The sequence below is a fragment of the Meriones unguiculatus genome, chromosome 3 (genome assembly GCF_030254825.1).
Source record: "Meriones unguiculatus strain TT.TT164.6M chromosome 3, Bangor_MerUng_6.1, whole genome shotgun sequence".
NCBI lineage: Eukaryota > Metazoa > Chordata > Mammalia > Rodentia > Muridae > Meriones > Meriones unguiculatus.
Genome location: NC_083351.1, coordinates 29,835,001 through 29,851,643, shown reverse-complemented (window position 1 = coordinate 29,851,643; position 16,643 = coordinate 29,835,001). Strand labels below are relative to the sequence as shown.

Below are 16,643 nucleotides of genomic sequence, written 5' to 3'. Positions count from 1 at the left end.
ACTAGCTTCTTTGGATTCTGTTCATTGATTCCAGAGAAGTAATCCATCTATAGTTTCCAGGCTAAAGATATGAACAGTTGAAAATAGCTAGGAGACTCGGGCATGCTGTTGGAAGTGGAAGGAGTCTTTATTTACCTTTATTTTATGTGCATTGATGTTTTGCCTGCATGTACATTTATGTGAGAGTGTCAGATCTTAGAGTTACGGACAGTTGTGAGCTGCCATGTGGGTGCTGGGATTTGAATCCAGGTCCTCTGGAAGAGCAGTCATTGCCCTTAACTGCTGAGTCATCTCTTCAGTCCTGAAGGAGTCTTAAGGATCACCTAGATAAGGAATTGGGGTCAGGAGAGAAAAGCTGCCCAGAACTCCTGTGTTAGTATGCAGTTAAGCCAAGACTCAGGTCCTGACCATGCCCCCTTCTTTACATGAGAAAAAAGACAGTAAGTAATATCTGCCAGGGTGGGGTGTATGTGAGACCTGGAGTGAGCTGTGGCAGTGCGGAAGGGACTGTACTCAATGATATGTTCTTGGATGAAGTAGAAGGAATTTGTCTGCTGCTACACTCCTCACCCCACCTCACCCCATTAGTGATTTCCAGGTGCTGTGCTATAGTGGCTAGAGCTCAAGCCGATTTCCAGTCTCCTGCTTTGGTGCCTAACACACAGTGAAGGATTTATCTTTTTTTGTTAAATAAAGACACGTCGACATTTCTGATACAGTAATAATATACTGAAAATCATAGCATTTTGTGAAATCATATGTTAAAGGATTCATGAGAAAAATAATTAGTGGGTAGCTTAAAATTTTTGGTTTTAGAGTACAAGCAACAATAATAATCCAAAAAGAATTTTATAGCATTTCAAAGGATATGCTTAAGCTCTAGTAAAAGAACCACTATTAGTAAATTTTCTTATGTCCCAATCTAACTTAAGTGGTACAACAATGACTCTTTTTTTTCTTCCTTTATAGTTAAAACATTTTAGGTATATGGGTGTTTTGCCTGAATGTTTGCCTGTGTACCACTTACGTGCCTGGTCCTGAAGGAGGTTAGAAGAGGGCGTCAGATCCTCTGGACCTGGAGTTATAAGCCACCAGTTGGGTTGCTAGGAATAGAACCTGAGGCTACTGAAAGAGTTGAGCCATCTCTCCAGTCCTCTGATAATCATTCTTGCGTTTTGTATTTGAAAACACATTAGAGCAGAATAGTGAAATGGTTGTCAGCATTTTTCTTGTGCCTTCCTTACTGTATAAAATGGAAGAATGTTTTTTGGAGTCAGGTAGACTTGAGTTTGTTTGTTTTTTTAAGTCTGTGTAGTATAGATTGACTTTGAATCCACTTCTCATGTGTGTATCATTATACCTGGGTTTTTGTTCAACTTCTTGTTGGAAGTCTTTTGGGTGGATTCCAGGCAGTGTACCCAAGTCCTAGCACATAGGACATGCTCTAGGAGCTGCTGGTCTCTTCCTGACTTCCCTGCCCAGGTCACTGAGACCCTGCCTTCTTCCTTCCAGGCCATCACGGAGCCATGAACCAGCAGCACATGATGCCTTCCCAAGCCTTCCAGATGCGGCGCCCTCTGCCTCCAGATGACATCCAGGATGACTTTGATTGGGATTCCATAGTGTAGGCCTGTTTCTGCAAGACAGCCGACTCCAGCATCCTTTCTGTTCAGTGAAAGAAAGGATTTAGAGTCCAGTTGAAAAAACAAAGCGATGTTACCAGTGCTATCTAAATTCCTTTTGAAGACAATCAGAGATTCTAGCTGGGTAACTTACTGCTTTTCTCCAACCCAAGCAAGAACTACGTGTTTGTCTCCCTGCCAGTGCCCTCTGTAGCTCCTAACTGTTGTGATTTGGACGGCTTTTTGCATATTTGTGTCGGTTTGATGTTGACCACAAGTGCCAGACTGATTTTTCAGACAGAGCCTATTTTGCTGCAAGCAGTTTATAGATACATAAGTGTAAATACGTGTACAAATGTTAGTGAAAGGCTTCAAGTTTTTTCTAATTGGATTATTGTGTCTTGACAAGAAAGTTACTGTCAGTTTTTATTTCTTGTTAGGCCATTTCTGCAGGATGTTTTCAGATGATATAGGGAGCTGAAAGGAAATCTGTTTTTTAAAGCCTGGCTTCCTTTATTTAATCTTCAAAAATAGGAATAATCATGAATTCCACTGAGTAAGTCAAGGAACCTGGAGTTGGTACTCTCAGCGATGCGAGGGCCTATTCCTGAGCAAGGTTGGCATGCAGGGACTTGTAGAGTGTGTGTTGGACCTCGTCAGCGTGTTTCCTCAGCTGCATTTTGACAGCACTGAAATGTGTGGGCTGATTGAGACTGGGTATTGCTTGGCTCTTCTTGTCTCCATATTCATTTACGTATTTATTATTCAAAAGTGTTATTTTAATATTTATTGCTACTTTCTGTGAATGCACAGCTCTGTGGGATTCACTAGGGAAAAATTTGTCTGAAAGCATGGTTATTTTTCTGGATAAAGTTTACAGACAAAGACAATCAGAAGCATTTGTCATTATCTTTAGCCTCACTCCTTTTACCAGGTGAATATGCTTCCTGTCTTAATTAGTCTTCCTGCTGATGGAGACTTAATAGCTACATTGGAATTTCCTGGCATTTGAATCCATCTATTTAGGCCACAGGGCAGGGAGGCAGGTTTTATACAGCAGTGTCCTCTATTCAGGTGACCCTGGAAGGGACTACAGCTCCAGAGCCTGTCTGCTTCAGTCTTGCGGGCAGTGACATCTGTGTGCGCCCAACAAAGAAGCCCCTCAGAGCTTTTATCAGTTGCTTTGTTTCCTGTCATATCACAGCTTGCATGGGCTGATTGTTTTGATTTTATAATGAGGGGGGAGGAGGGAAAAAGATTTTATAATGAAAGTAGAAGAAAGGAGATTCTCCTACACAGCAAATAGATTTTTAATTGGTTCTTTATGGAAGGAGAAAATCTGTTTTAATGAGGAAATAGATTCTGTCAAATCAAGAAATAAGTGCTCACCAGTTGCTTGTTAGTATCTGGGCTCAGCAATGCTAAATCACGTTAACTAAAGCCTCTGTGAGTCTGTGGGTGAGTAATCTCTACTTGAACAAAGAGAGGTGTGTCTGAGTGTGTGTGTGTGTGTGTGTGTGTGTGTGTATGAATCACTGAAAAGCCATGGGGAGAGCTGGGGAGAAGTGAGAGAGAGCTTTGTGTTTCTCTGTTGTTTGGACCCCACTTGGCATGAAAAGGAAGCTCAGGTACAGCCCCTCAGGCCGGTGAAAACCAGAGGATTCTCAAGCAGCAGCCAACAGGTCTCTCTCAGAAGGACCCGGCAAGATGAGATGGCTGCCTGCAGAGGAAAAGCTTGTAAAAATGAGGTTCCCAGCAGTTTACTCAAGTCTCTGTGTTCTAGACACCCAAACAGCTGCTCCGTGACTAGGATTGCTGTGCAGCAGTGTGCACTTTAAATGACTGGGAGTACTGCAGTCTCTGAAACAGCATGGTTTGATGATGATTTTATAAACTTTGTGAAGCTAATTTCCCACTTGGCAATTATTTACTGATTTGCAGTGATCGATTTATTTATGAATATTTAAACTGACCAAGGATGGCACTTGAGGCCAGACTCATCACTCTTCTGACTCCCTGTTCCCCAGGGTCTCAGAGCAAGTGCCAGTGGGCCGTGCCCAGGCAGGGCTACCTGGTGTGTGCAGAGTCCCTCTAGTGGCCATTTCTGTTGGTAATTGATGATACAGAGCAAGTTCTCTTGGGCTTAAATTGGCTGGAGACTTTGGGGTAAAGACTAATAAACGTGCATAAACAAATGGGGCGCTCTGTCCAGGAGAAGAGTCCGACTGGCATTTGTGGCAGTGTTTGGAATGTAAATGTATTTCTGTGTGCTCCTGTAAATATTTAAAACGTGTCTCTCAGATGTCCTTTGAAGTGGGAGGGGCTCGATCTTGGGCTAATTTCAAATGGAATAGAGTATTTTGATATGTTCATTGAGAGGGTGGTGTGTACATACCTATATTGTATATATGTGGTGACATGCATTGGCTTTTGTGCAGAAACAACCTGCTCTCTGTGCTGCTGTTGGACAGTCAGTGTTTTAATGTTTCTACAGTTTTCCTATTGCACGATTTCATATTCTGCCAATGGTGAGTGGCACCCATTCTTTGTAACCGTTTAGTGCTGTAAAGAAATACTTCAAGTGTCATTAGGGATTGTCGCTGCCAGAACTGATATGCATGGATGGCACTTAAAATAAATATATTATGATAACTGTATTTGCAGCCTGATGGTCTCTGTCATTTGCTGCAGTTGAGAAAGTAAGGTTGGAACCTGTGGCCAGGCCACGGAGTCCTTGGGAGTTTGAGACTGTGCCCAGGTGTTGCTGCCTTAGCCCTGAGCTTAATGTTGTTTAATCTCTGTGCCTTACTTTCCTGAGCAGACACTTGGGGCAGGCTCTCCAGAGAGAAACCCAGAGATAAGGTAGCCACCCTGCCTTTAATGAGTACAGACTTGCCCAGTACAAAGAGCAAGCAGCACTTAGCCAGGGAGGTCACCCCAGAAGTTTCCCTGGGGAGGAGCAGTGGCTGAGTGAAGCCCTTTAGAGGAGCAGGAGGGCGGTTTCCAGAGGGCCAGCGGTTATCTCTCTGACACTGCTGCTCTGCTGGCGCAGAGTGGAGAATCGTGGCTTGAGATGTGAGCAGGCTCAGAAAGACTTAGCAGTGGACAGGCAAGAAACTTGGGGACGTGGACATGGAGTATTGTTCATCTGAGAGAGGAGAGCTTCCTACCACTCTGTCAGTCTGTCTGGAGCATCTAAGTTATCTCACACAGCACTGCAGGCGCATCAGTGTTTATGTTTACAGATGGCAATGGGATCAGAAAGAAGAGCTTGCCCCAGCTTTTACCTCTAATTGTGGACTTAGGATGGTTCTGTCTGGGGCAGACTGCAAAGCTCTTTTCAAGTCCATGGTTTGTCAAAGCCAAGGGCAGTTACTACTGAGCATAACATATGAGCGTGCATACACGTCTTTACAGGGCAAGACTGGCCTGTATCCATGGCAGGCAAGTTTTGTTCACCCGGTGCTGCTTAGTGTGCCTTTTTCGGTCAGAGAAACCAGAAATACTGTCATTATGCTGCTTGTATGTTTCTCAGCTTTAACACGTAACTGAGGGCTGCTCTTTACATATGACCCTTACTAAGCTCAGGAAGTCTTCATAGAAGGGACATTCAAAACTTCACACTGATAAGGGCCTTCGAAAAGTGGTTAATGCAGCCATATTTTGTTAAGCATTGAGACCCAGTTAGGAAGCGACTTGTTCCAAGTCTCACAGCTACTTGGGGAAAACTAGGGGAAGATGGGAGAGTCATTGACCTAGGAGCAGATCAGGCTTCCAAGTATACTGCTGGGAGGAATGGCTCAGGAGAGAAAGCCACTTGCCCCGGCATTGATGACCTGAGTTCAGGCCCTGTAACTAGTGCTAGAAGGAAAACCAACTCCTGCCGGCTGTCCTCTGACCTCCCCGTGTACGCATTTCCTGACTTGATCTACCACAACCTGATGGTGTGCTGTCACGGCCCTGTTGTGTGGAAGAGGAGTTGGCTTTGGTGAGGTGAAGGATGCTGCAGCTGCAACTTACTCTTCAAGAGCAGAGGGCGTGTGCATGATGGAGCAGTCGTGAGCAGAGCATCTCACTGGGAGTATGTGCCAGGGCTGGTGCAGTTTGCTGTATGCACTCACTCCCCTTGGAGGCAAGTTGGCAGCCTCTTTTGTAGCTTAGGGACAGGTTGCAACCAAGCCGAGTAGGCAGCATGTTGGCTTACTGAGAGTCCCTGCACTGGTTTCTTCTTAGTCAATCCGAGAGATTTTTGAACTTCCTCCTTGTTCCCCCCACCTCCTTACTCCAGGTCTGATAATTGCTGAGGCACCATGGGAAAAGTAACTGGCTGCATCAAAACTTGGTTCTCACTCCATCTCAAGGCAGGTTGCTTGTTCCCAGCTCTCGAGCGGTATCCCAGACGTGGACGACTGCTGTTCATGAGTACTTGCTGCTTCGTGTTCTCCCACATAGCTGGTGTAGATCGTCACATTCACTCTTAGGAAACACCGCTGGGCCTGATAGTGGTATTGCCATCTTGTAAGCATCTGGGCCAGGTCTAGTGGCAGAGCTGGTAATAATAGCAAAAATGGGGCTGGATCTCAAAGCTAGTCCAATTAGCCTAGGACCTCTGTTCTCAGCAGCTTGCCTGGCTGCCCCAGGTCTTCTAGCTGCTCCTGAGTAGAGGGAAGAACTTGAGAAAAAAATGGGAGCACAGGAAAGACGGCTTGGTGCCTAAGAGTGTGGTGCTCCTATGGAGGACCCTAGTTTCTTTCCCAGCAGCTGTGTTGGGTGGCTCACATCCACCTGTAACTCCAGTCCCCCAGGGGATCCAGTGCAGTGTGCACATACACGAAATTTTAGAATAGTGAAAGTCTCTAATAAAATCCTGTAAAGCAAAGGCTGCAGGGAATGCCTGTCGTCACCAGGGGGCAGCACTGCCAGCCATGTGCCTCTCCTTTTGGGAAGGGTTCCTTCAACTCTGGGCTGTCCTGCCCCTTTGCAGCCCCCAGAGTTTACAAAGGAAGAGGAGCCTTCCTTCCCTGTCCGTGACGACCCCCCCCCCCTCGTGTGGCAACACTGCTGACTGGAGATGCCCGGCCCCTTGCAGTTCTCAGCTTAAGCGTCATGTGGGCTCACCCCATAGCTGCCTTGGCTGGACCCTCAGGAATGTCACCCCAAGTCACCTGCCCACCTAGCACCAGCTGATGAAAGGGCTGACATTCTTCCCACAGGCGTGGCTCAGGCAGGCCCCACACCTTGCCCTCTCCAGCCCTGCCTTTGAGCCTGAGCAGGCTTGGATGGTGCCCCATGCACTGCTCTGTCAAGTGCATTACGATTATTGCCACCATTTGCCAGCTCCCTGCCTGGTACTTGACAGCCATTATCTGCCTCAGCACTCCCAGCCATCTCGGAAGGTCAGTGCCATTATCTGCCTTTTACTGCTGGGTATTGCCACTTTGAGAGGTAGAGTGTTGGCCCAAAGGTCACAGCCGTGTGAGGGGGAGGACGGAGCCCAGATCTGCTTCATTCTGGTCTGTGCTCATGGAGGCTGATCTCCTCTTCCACGGGGTCCCGGGTACCTTTGACTTCCCTCTCCCCAGCCCACCCTGCTTTAGAACCTGCCCTTGGCCCTATCTCCTGATTGTGGAATGCCACCTTTTTGCTCTCAGGCCCCTCCAAAGGTCAGAGGGCAGCTTCCTGTCGTAGGCAAGTAATAAGTCAGAGGACACTTTTCAGCTTCCCTTTGCATGCCTGGGTGATGCTCAGAGGCTAGGAATGATGTTCACCAAAGCATAGATGTGTGGCTGTGTGTGGGAGTTACAGACAGCGTGACGGTTGAGTGAATGTCACTATGTAGTCTGAGTGGCTGTAGCGGATGGGGGGGAGGGTGGGCACAAATGTGGATGCATGTTTATGTAGATGTGCATACGTGTGCAGGCCCCGGCTGATGCTGGGCCAGTGAGACAGGCTCTCCGTCATACCCAGAGCTCACAGATAATGGCTAGTTTTGCCACTCAGCTTGCCCTCGGGATCTGATCTCTCCCTTCCCAGGCTGCCAACCCAGTCTATGTGTACTCTGAAGTTCTGGGGCTGGGGAAACTCCCCAGACTCTCCTTTTCTAGGATCCTGAATCCCAGGTGACACGCACTTGGGGTCAGTCTGCAGATTGTCAGTGTTGAGCCCTCTGAGTCTCCTAGAGATATTTTTTCTCTCAATCACATACCTGACTTGTCCCCCTTGCAGCTCTCCTGGGGTGGTGTTGCTTTGAGCTAGATCGCAGGTGTATATCCGTGCCTGCCCAGGCTTCCTCATCCTAGCAGAAGCTGATCCCTTGTCATTTGGCCAGTGGTCAGGATCTCTACAGATCTCAAGGGCCCAGCACAGCTGATGCTTAAGGCAATGAGAAGAATATGGCTTTGGAGGTAGGTCCTAGGATTTTTTTTTTTTTTTAAGGTGGGCAAGATGCTACCTTTCCTGAGCCTCCGTTTCCCCTTAAACATAGAACAAAACACCTTACCTCCGAGTGGTGCTGAGAAGCCAGCTGGAAAGCACATGGCAGCTTGGCACAGCCTATAGATCCAGGGGAGTTTTTCTCCTTCCCCTCCCTCCCTCCCTCAGCTCTGACCAAGTTGTCAAAAACAGCTGGTACCTGCCCCTCCCCCCACACCCCTCCGCCCCTGCTGAGATGGAGCACCCCCTTCCCTCCTGCATGCTCACCAGGTGCAGCCTGTCCCGCCTTAGCCCTCTGCCCCAGTTTCTGTATGGAGGCTCTGCCAAAGTTCCAGATTGCTTCTCACTGTCATCACCCTAATGCCCGAGCTTGAGGCTGGTGGAGCCCTGCTGTCCTTTAGCCCGGACCAGCTCACCTTCCCTGTGCCCCCAGGTCTACATCTGTCAGTCAGAGGCCACTTCAAATATCCCTTCCACCAGCAGGCACACTGTGGCCTGGTCCCAGGGACTTGAGCTCTAGGCGCTCCTCCCACAGCTCCCAGCATGCCCCACAAGGAGTCCAGTGGAGTCTGTGTCCTATGTCAGCTTGGGCTTCTCTGAGGGGGTTGGGGGCCACTCCTGGGGGTGGGTACCCCAGCTGAATCCTTCCTGCCCTCCAGGGTGGCAGATAGTCTGAGATGCAGGAGGAGGAGGAGGAGGAAACAGCTGCTGTGTTTGAATGGGAGCAGATGGTGAATGAGAACCCATTCTCTCCTCCCGGCCAGCCATGGGGAGGCAAACAAGCAGACACACCCTCTCCACTCCCCAGCTGCCCCCTCGAGCATCAAGGGAAGGCGCCCACCAACCTGGGTCCTGGGGGAGGAGAAACTGGGCTTGGGCTCTGGCCAGGGCCTTCAAGCCCCACTGGCTGCCATTTCCTGTGTGACATGAGTGCTCTGGTTATCCATTTTCTGCTCTGCAGTGGGGGCATTGCTGACTCTTGGTGGGTCACTTCTCTCTTCCCTTGAAGGGCAAGTGTGTGTGATGCCAAGAACAGAACAGGAGGCCCCACATTGCACCGAGTCCTCCAGGTTTTTCTTTGGCACTTGAGAACATTGGATTTGGTTCTGGAATTTATAGCTATATGACCACTGTTCTCACCAAATCCACCTGGCAGTAAATCTAAAAAAAATGTGCCTTTCTCTGGGCTGAAGGTGTCCAGAGCCTGTGTTTACACGTGTGCCGTTGTACCTGTGCCTTTCTGCCATGCACAGTCAATACAGCCAGATCCCACAACTGTGTACATGTATACTGCATGTACCCTTGGGAAGTCATGGTTTCTTAACCTTACTGAGCTTCAACTCACCACTCCCATCACTTAAAATGGGGGGATTGTCCAGTTATTTCTTACTCGTTTGTTGGCAAAGCAGACGCAGGAGTTCCCAGATAGTTATGGCTTCTTGTGGGCTCGCGTTGGCAACCGGAGATTGCTGCATTCTTTAAAGCACATTTACAGGCCTCACAGGTTGGACCAAAATGCAGACCACACCTCTCTCATGGTCCTACAGATCAGTTCTAGTATCTTCAGGCTCTTTCTGGGTCTTGTTCTGCTTAGGCCTGTGGGCTTACAGGCAGGAGTCCTGTGGGAAGACTAAGTCTCTAGCGGACGTGACCTTCGTTGAGAATCACAGTGAGGTCACCCAGACACAGCCTTTAAAATGGATCTGTTGGCCAAAAGGGATATTATCAGTCTCCTTGGGAAGCCCAAGGTGCCCCCAACACCAGGCAGAACCCCCCAACTTCCAGCCTTGGAGTTAGGGCCAGTTGTGTTGGGAGTAGTGTCACTGATACTCACAGTGGCAGAGCACTCCGCCTGGGGCTTGGCCCAGCCAATTGCAGAATTGTTGGCCACAGTTGTTAATTTCTGTGCTTGGGACAAGCCCTGCTATTTTCAGGATTTCCTTTAGATGTGGTGGCATCCACTGAATTCCAGGCCTTCCCTGAGCATTGGGCATGCAGCTTACGCTGTTGGCCTCTCGCAGGCTGTGCAAGTGTGGTGGGAAGGCTTCCGGAGCACAGAAGAGTAGAGATAGTCGAAACTTTAGGGTTTGGGGGCCCCTGAAAGTTGCTAGAATACCTTCAAAGCTGCAGGGGAGCTGTTCTTTTTGCTTTATCTTCACAGAAGCTGGGCCTCAGGAAGGTCAGATGATTTTGAAAGATGAAGCTGGTACCCGATCTGGGGCTGTCCAGCTCTGGGGCCTGAGCTCTGGCCTCCCCTCCCACTCCTGTGTAGTGTTGAGGTCCTGGCTGAATGGTGCACTAAGCAGGGGCTAGATCACGACCTTGTCTGGCAGCCTCTCGGTTTGGGACAATAGCTGGTTGTCCCTAGATGATGCTGCAGCCAGGACCAGGAGGTACGGTGGCTTGGAAGGCTGTGCAAGTATACTGGCTGGCCAGAAGAGGTGGACTTGGAGTATGGGAAACCAAAACAGGCTCAGGGTCATGAAGGGAGGGGACAAGGCGTGCAAGGGGCTGAGGACAAGCCTCGGCATGCAGGGGGCAAGCTTGAGGTTCCAGGAGCACAACTACAGTCCAACTTCTAGCAGCTTCAATGCAGGCTGATGAGGACATATGTAGCCTGAAAAGAAAGGCAGGGATTGAGGTCAGAGCTGACCCCAGGTTAGGCAGGGTCAGTAATGGGAAAAGGGAGGAGAGTAGGTTCCTGCTTCCCAGAGCAGGTGGGGTTGGCTAGGGCCAGACCCAAAGGGATAGGACCTAATAGCTACTTCCTCTTCTCCACAGTGGAGAACTGCGTCATCCTGAAGGTCAGATGGAGCAGCTCCTGGGCAAGAGAGGCAGTGGGGAGTGGGGTAGGAGCCCCCTCCACTCCCCCAATCAGGGCCACACCTTAGGAGGGAAAACAAGAGCCACCTTGAGTCAGAAAAGGGTTTCTCTAATGCAGTCCCCACCCTAAAGCCAAATCAAATCCCAGCAGGCCCTAGGCTCCCACGTCATCCCAGACCTAACCCAAATCATAAACTCAGCCCCACCCCACCTCCAGCCTCACAGCAAGCTATTCAATTACAACCACACAAATAATCCCAAGCCCAGCCCGGAGCCTCCATGCTCCATCTCCAGCCTTATCCTAACCAGCATCTACTTAACCCAAGCCTTACACTCTCCATCCCCAAAGCCCGCTCAAAGTGAAGGAACTCCCATCCCCAGATGCTATGCCAAACCCTAACCCTAACCCCTGACCTGGCTGCTGCTATCCTGTTAGCCCAGCTGCCCCTGTCTCCCCAGTGCACCCCAGATCCTGCTCTTTTGCCCTCACCACATGAGCCCTCCCATTTGCAGCATCTGTGATTTTTGTGGCCAGCCTAGCACACAGGTACCCTGCAACTGCACATCCCAGCTCAGCAAACACCCGTGCTATGTCACCCCACTCAGCCGAAGCCAGTGTGGAACACAAGGACTGTACATGTGTTGTCTGCGCGTGCACAGACACCCACACCCACACACACTGTTCCCCAAAGTACACGGGTACCTCCTCACAAATGCACATACACAAAGACACACTTCAGGAGGTAGATGCATACACACTTTAGTGTAAGCACACACACATTCATCCTCAACATAGACACATACTCCTCGGTGTACGCTTGCGTGTGATCAAGCATATATATATACACACACCTCAGTATATGTCACACTCTGGCACGAACATAGGTAGACACCTCTGTACATTCAGTGCCCACACACAAACACACTTTAGTGCACACGGAAACACACCTTTGCACACGTTTCAGAATACTTACATATGTCCAATACACACATCAACGTAAGTACTCAGACAATCTCAGTGTGCACACACCCACCACATGCAATGTGCATGTCAGTGCATGCAGGCATTTGCCTGCGGCCCCACAGTGTCGGGTGGGGGGTGGGGCGCAGACAGCAGAAGTCCAGCCTAGCTTAGGACAGCATGGAAGGACCTCTTGCTTCCTGCCCCTGCCCTTGACCCTGGGTCAGGCACGGTCCAGTCCCTTCTTGCTAGGCCCTTCTCCCTCCAGCCCCTTCTTTAGTACTGTCCGTCCATCCAGGGATGCTGCCTCTCACCCTGGTTATATAGCCAGGGTGGTGGAGCCAGCAGGAAGAGGGGCCCCCAGGACAGCTCTCTCTAGGGTCCTGGGGCTCATAGCACCCTAGGTCCTGCAGTGAGCGTATGGGCTCACTCCGTCGCAACAGGGGTCACCCTGGAGGGAGCCGGATTCACATAGGTCCATGGCAACCACTGAGAGCGGGGCAGGGCAGGGCAGGGCAGGGCAGAGGAGCCACACTGCCTGAGGACCGGCTGCTGCGGGCTAGGCAGGTGGCCGTCAGAGGGGGTTGTGAGAAACTGTGGCTACTCTTCAGGTAACAGCCAGGTCATCGAGGGCTTCCTGTGTGCCGGGAACTGCTCGGAACGCTTCGGTGCTCATTCACTCCCCAGCACCTGGGCATGTGTCGGCTGGGGAGGTGGATGGGACAGTGAGGTCTGGAAGAGAAACAGCTGCCGGTTACTTCCATGGCAAACGGACCTGGTGGTGGGATTCGAATGCCCGCCTGTCCATGGCAAACGGACCTGGTGGTGGGATTCGAATGCCCGCCTGTGGCTGAGAGGTGCCTCTTTCCTGCTCCCCAGCCCCATGCTAAGGGCCCTGTCTCTGTTGTCATTGTCGTCACAGAGCCACAGCCACCTTTCTGGGCCTCTTCCTTCAAGGGCAGGGCTGGGTCTGCAGGACCTGGCCAAGAGTAAATGTAGGACCCAGCCCAGCTGTAGGTCAAAGTAGTACGGGGGGAGGGGGGCAGTGTAGAGGGGGGAACGGGGTTCTGCCAGATTGTGTTGATCCCTTATCTCCCAGGCTTCATTGACCTTATCTGATGGAGCATACAACAGGCAACAGATACGGCTGACAAGGCCCTAGGGTTACTGAGTAACCCCGGCCTCTTTAAAAGTGCCACTGTTTACCTGCCGGCACTCAGCACTGGCCAGCTCTGTGCTGCACACTGCTGCCATGAATGCCTGCTTACTCTCTGCGCTCTGCCTCCTGGGGGCCGTGGCTGTCCTGGCAGAAGGGGTCACCGTGCAGGTATGGCCCCATCCCTGCTCGGTTTGGCCCATCTTCAGAGTCCTGAAATGAGGGATGGGTTTCCTCTGGGATCAGTCTGGCTGCTCCCGTGTCCCACTGGGACTCTGCAGGACTGGGGAGGAGCTGGTGGCGGCCTTCCACAGAACAGAAAGGTGGGCTTCGCGTCGGCCGGTGGCTGGGCTCAAATCTAGCCCCGGTTCCTCCATCCTGCATTTGCCTGGAACACGGGTCTTGTTCCCAGGCATCGATTGCACACATGAGGACCTAGGTGGTTGGGCATGCCCACTGATGACACCAGACTAGCTACGGTGTCGGTGTCGGCAAGCAAGGGGCCTGCTCTCTCAGGGAGGCCTCCGGGATCCTTTTGTTTCGGAAAGGCTGGAGGCTGGAGGTGCCCTTGGTGAGGAAAACACAGCCTGGGCTGGCGGACCCACAGATCAGGAGGCCAGCTCACCCTCGTGTGACAACCTCTGCACTCCTGGCTCTCCCTAGCTGCTTCCCCATTTCCTCACACCATCCTGTGCAGAACTTCAGGCCTCTAACAAGCCCAGGGGCACAGGAGGCTGCCTTCACACTGCCTTACAGATGGTCCCAAGCAAGCCGCCCAGGCGGTGGCTGCCTACAGCCTGGCCTCACGCTCTGGCTGTCTCTTTCAGGATGGAGATCTTTCCTTTCCTCTGGAGTCGGTGAAACAGCTTAAGGACCTCCAGAGGGTACAGAAGCCCAGGCTGGTGGGTCATAAGATGTTTGCTTCCGGGCTTCTTAAGCCCGCAGCTCTACAGCTGTGCAGCCTCCCTGCCTTTCCAGAAGCGCTGAGGCCTCTCTGCCAGAAACCCAATGCTGAGGAGATCCTGCAGAGGCTGCGTGAGTGGCTTTGTGGCTATTGTGGCTGGGGCATTCCCTGACTGGGGCTGGAGGAGGAGGCGTGCTCTGATTGGTTAGTTCTAAGTGGGTCCTGCAGAAGCCTCTTAGAAAGGCCTTCACTCAGAAGCATGGGTTAAAAGGAGCCCTGCGGTCCATCTTCTGGTCAAGGGAACTCCATCTCTGTCCTGGTTAGAAGCTGCACTCTGATTGGCTGGCTTCAGTAAGCCCTATTTGAGGCAGAAAGCCCAGAGGGTCAGGGGAGACCAGCCTGGTGGGATTATCCTGGTGGTTTGGTGACAGGTACCCAAACTCTAGCTGTAGAGAGGCAGGGGCTACGAGGGAAGGGCGGCTGTCTCTCACCAGGCTCCTTCTCTCTTGACCAGAGGCCATTGCTCAGGACCCTGACACGTGTGAGATCTGTGCCTACGCTGCCTGCATCGGATGCTAGGATGACGTCGCTTGCCTTCCTTCTCAGCCCCCACGGAAGCCCCTTCTACCTTCTGGAAGCAGAGGGCCTGACAAACCCCCATCCCTGGCATCCCAAACTCTCCTGGCCATGGCAGGGAGGAAGCTGAGGAGACAGCTGCCTGGGGAAGCCCTCCGAACCCTCAGCCAATAAACCAGACTCTAGTACTTCGAGTTTTGCCTTCCTTCCTCTCCTCGCCATCAGTCAAGCACTTGGTGCTGTGAACACTCACCTGCCCCCAGAAATCTGGGGTTCAGTGTGCAAAGTACAAGGCTCCCTTTCCTTGCCAAGTTCTGCCAACCTTGACACTGACACCACACACGGGTACAGGGACTATCCAGGAGGGTGGAGTCTTCCCATTTAACTTCCTGGGGTCACTAAGCTGCTAGGCCACCTGTGAGGACAGGAACTAGTCTGAGCTGGTTTGGGTGTCCCATACTCACAGGCGTTTGACCTGCCACTTAGGATCTGGCTCCCTCAGGCACCGGTGCTGCCTTTGCCTTCCTAGGATCCGCACTCGAAGGAGCACCCCCTGCCCTGCCCTCTGCGTGCCTCGTTAGGTTGCCCGCCCAGGCTCCATGGCCTTTCCCGAGCCTCCCCAAGAAGAATGATTGTGTCCCGTGGTTACCTGTGCCTCTTGCACAGCTCCGGCCACCCTGTTGGTGACTTCTGTGCATGAGGAAGTTGTTCCAGCGTGGCTCAGGGTTAAGGCTACCCCCAGCGGTGGCTGCTTAAACAGCAGTGTGGGAGGAAAAGCCAGGACGCCAGGTCCCAGTCCCCCCCCCCACCTTCCACATCCTGTGTGATGTCAGGGAAACCACTTCCCTTCTCTGTGCCTCAGTTTCCTTCTCTTTAACAGTGTCTAGCTCTAGACCCCATGATTGTTGCATTTCAAACTCCCAGTTTAGACCTGATATAAGAGAAATTCTTCAAATGGTTTTTAAAGAAAAAGAAACAGAAGAAAGCAGGACCAAGGGTCAGGTGGAGAATGGCTCCAGTGGGGGATGACCTCACACAATACAGGAGTGAGGCCACTCAGCAAGGACGCAGGAGACAGAAAGAGGAGGCTGCTGGGGCCTGTTCTGAGGGTGGGGGTGCGCCGGAGCTCCCACAGGAGGGCTTCAGACAGGCTGCCTGTGGTCTGGAATGCAGACCTCTTCTGTCTAATGCCTGCCAGGAAGCTTTGCAAAGGAGGAAGGACCTTTTTGTTATCCCGGGATCTGCAGTGGAATAGATGGATTCTGGGTAGCCTTGGCTGTCCTAGACTCCCTTTGTAGACCAGGCTGGCCTTGAACTCACAGAGAGCCGCCTGCCTCTGCCTCCCAGAGTGCTGGGATTACAGGCCTGCACACCTGCCCAGAACAGATGGATTTTAAAACCGACATGAAGTAGGATAGAAGGGAAACTCCGAGAGGAGAGGGATGGTGGGAAGCACCCGGGTAGCCCAGTGTGCACGCGGTGGGGCGTGGGAGGCAGACAGGACTGGGCTTAAGCCTGACCCTTAAAAGCCACGCTCTACTCTCTGACGCTTGAGCTCCTTGTCTGAAAACCGGCTTCATCCCAGGGTTGCGAGGGGTGTGCGTGTGTGTGTGTGTTAATGAACTGTGTGGTGGATAGAGTCATTTAAGGTTTCATCACTAGAGCCAGATTCATTGAGTGTGACTTTGGGCGGTGAGACTCAGTTTCCGCGTCTGCAAAATGGAGATCTTGAGAACTACCATGACCAGGCATGATGCCGCATGTAATCCCAGGAGGTAGAGGCAACAAGATCAGGAATTCAAAGTCCTCCTCAGCTCCTAGCCTGGACCCCTGTCTCACAAACAAACATGAGAAGAAAGTCTACTTTGTAAAGTTGAGTGAAGAATACACAAACTAATACTAAAAGTTTTAGTATTAGTAACAAACTAATACTAAAAGTTTTGTTTATTTTATTTTTTAATGTGTATCAGTGTTTCACCTCTGTATATGTATGTCCACTACATACATGTCTGGTGCCCTAGAAGGTCAGAGGAGGTTGTTCATCCCCGTGAGCCACTAAGCGGGTGCTGGGACTGAACCCCGGGTCCTTTGCAAAAGCAACAGTGCTTTCATCATCTCTCCAGATCCCTGAAAAAGTTCTTAAAGTCTCACGATCCCCGGGGCATCAGC

At 51.2% G+C, this 16,643-nt stretch overlaps 2 protein-coding genes across 6 annotated transcripts in view; both read left to right on the top strand.

The window, feature by feature from the left end:
* Foxj3 (forkhead box J3) overlaps nt 1–4,279 on the top strand; it is a 93,304-nt gene extending 89,025 nt beyond the window's left edge. For all 5 annotated transcript variants that reach the window (XM_060379690.1, XM_021635019.2, XM_021635020.2 and 2 more), the window contains one exon: nt 1,513–4,279. In XM_060379690.1, the coding sequence (XP_060235673.1) occupies nt 1,513–1,628 (116 nt within the window). In that variant the 3' untranslated portion in view covers nt 1,629–4,279. The remainder of the gene's footprint in view (nt 1–1,512) is intronic.
* An 8,650-nt stretch (nt 4,280–12,929) lies between these two features.
* On the top strand, nt 12,930–14,668 carry Guca2a (guanylate cyclase activator 2A). The gene is made up of 3 exons (XM_021635005.2): nt 12,930–13,165; nt 13,822–14,029; nt 14,413–14,668. The coding sequence occupies exons 1-3, from the start codon at nt 13,091–13,093 to the stop codon at nt 14,475–14,477; spliced, it is 348 nt and encodes a 115-aa protein (XP_021490680.1). The 5' UTR covers nt 12,930–13,090; the 3' UTR covers nt 14,478–14,668.
* Nucleotides 14,669–16,643: the final 1,975 nt, after the last annotated feature.

Coding starts and splice junctions, on each gene's coding strand:
- Guca2a (XM_021635005.2), top strand. CDS start 13,091: ATGAATGCCTGCTTACTCTCTGCGCTCTGCCTCCTGGGGGCCGTGGCT. Junction 13,166..13,821: donor CAGAAGGGGTCACCGTGCAG/GTATGGCCCCAT, acceptor TGTCTCTTTCAG/GATGGAGATCTTTCCTTTCC. Junction 14,030..14,412: donor GGAGATCCTGCAGAGGCTGC/GTGAGTGGCTTT, acceptor TCTCTTGACCAG/AGGCCATTGCTCAGGACCCT.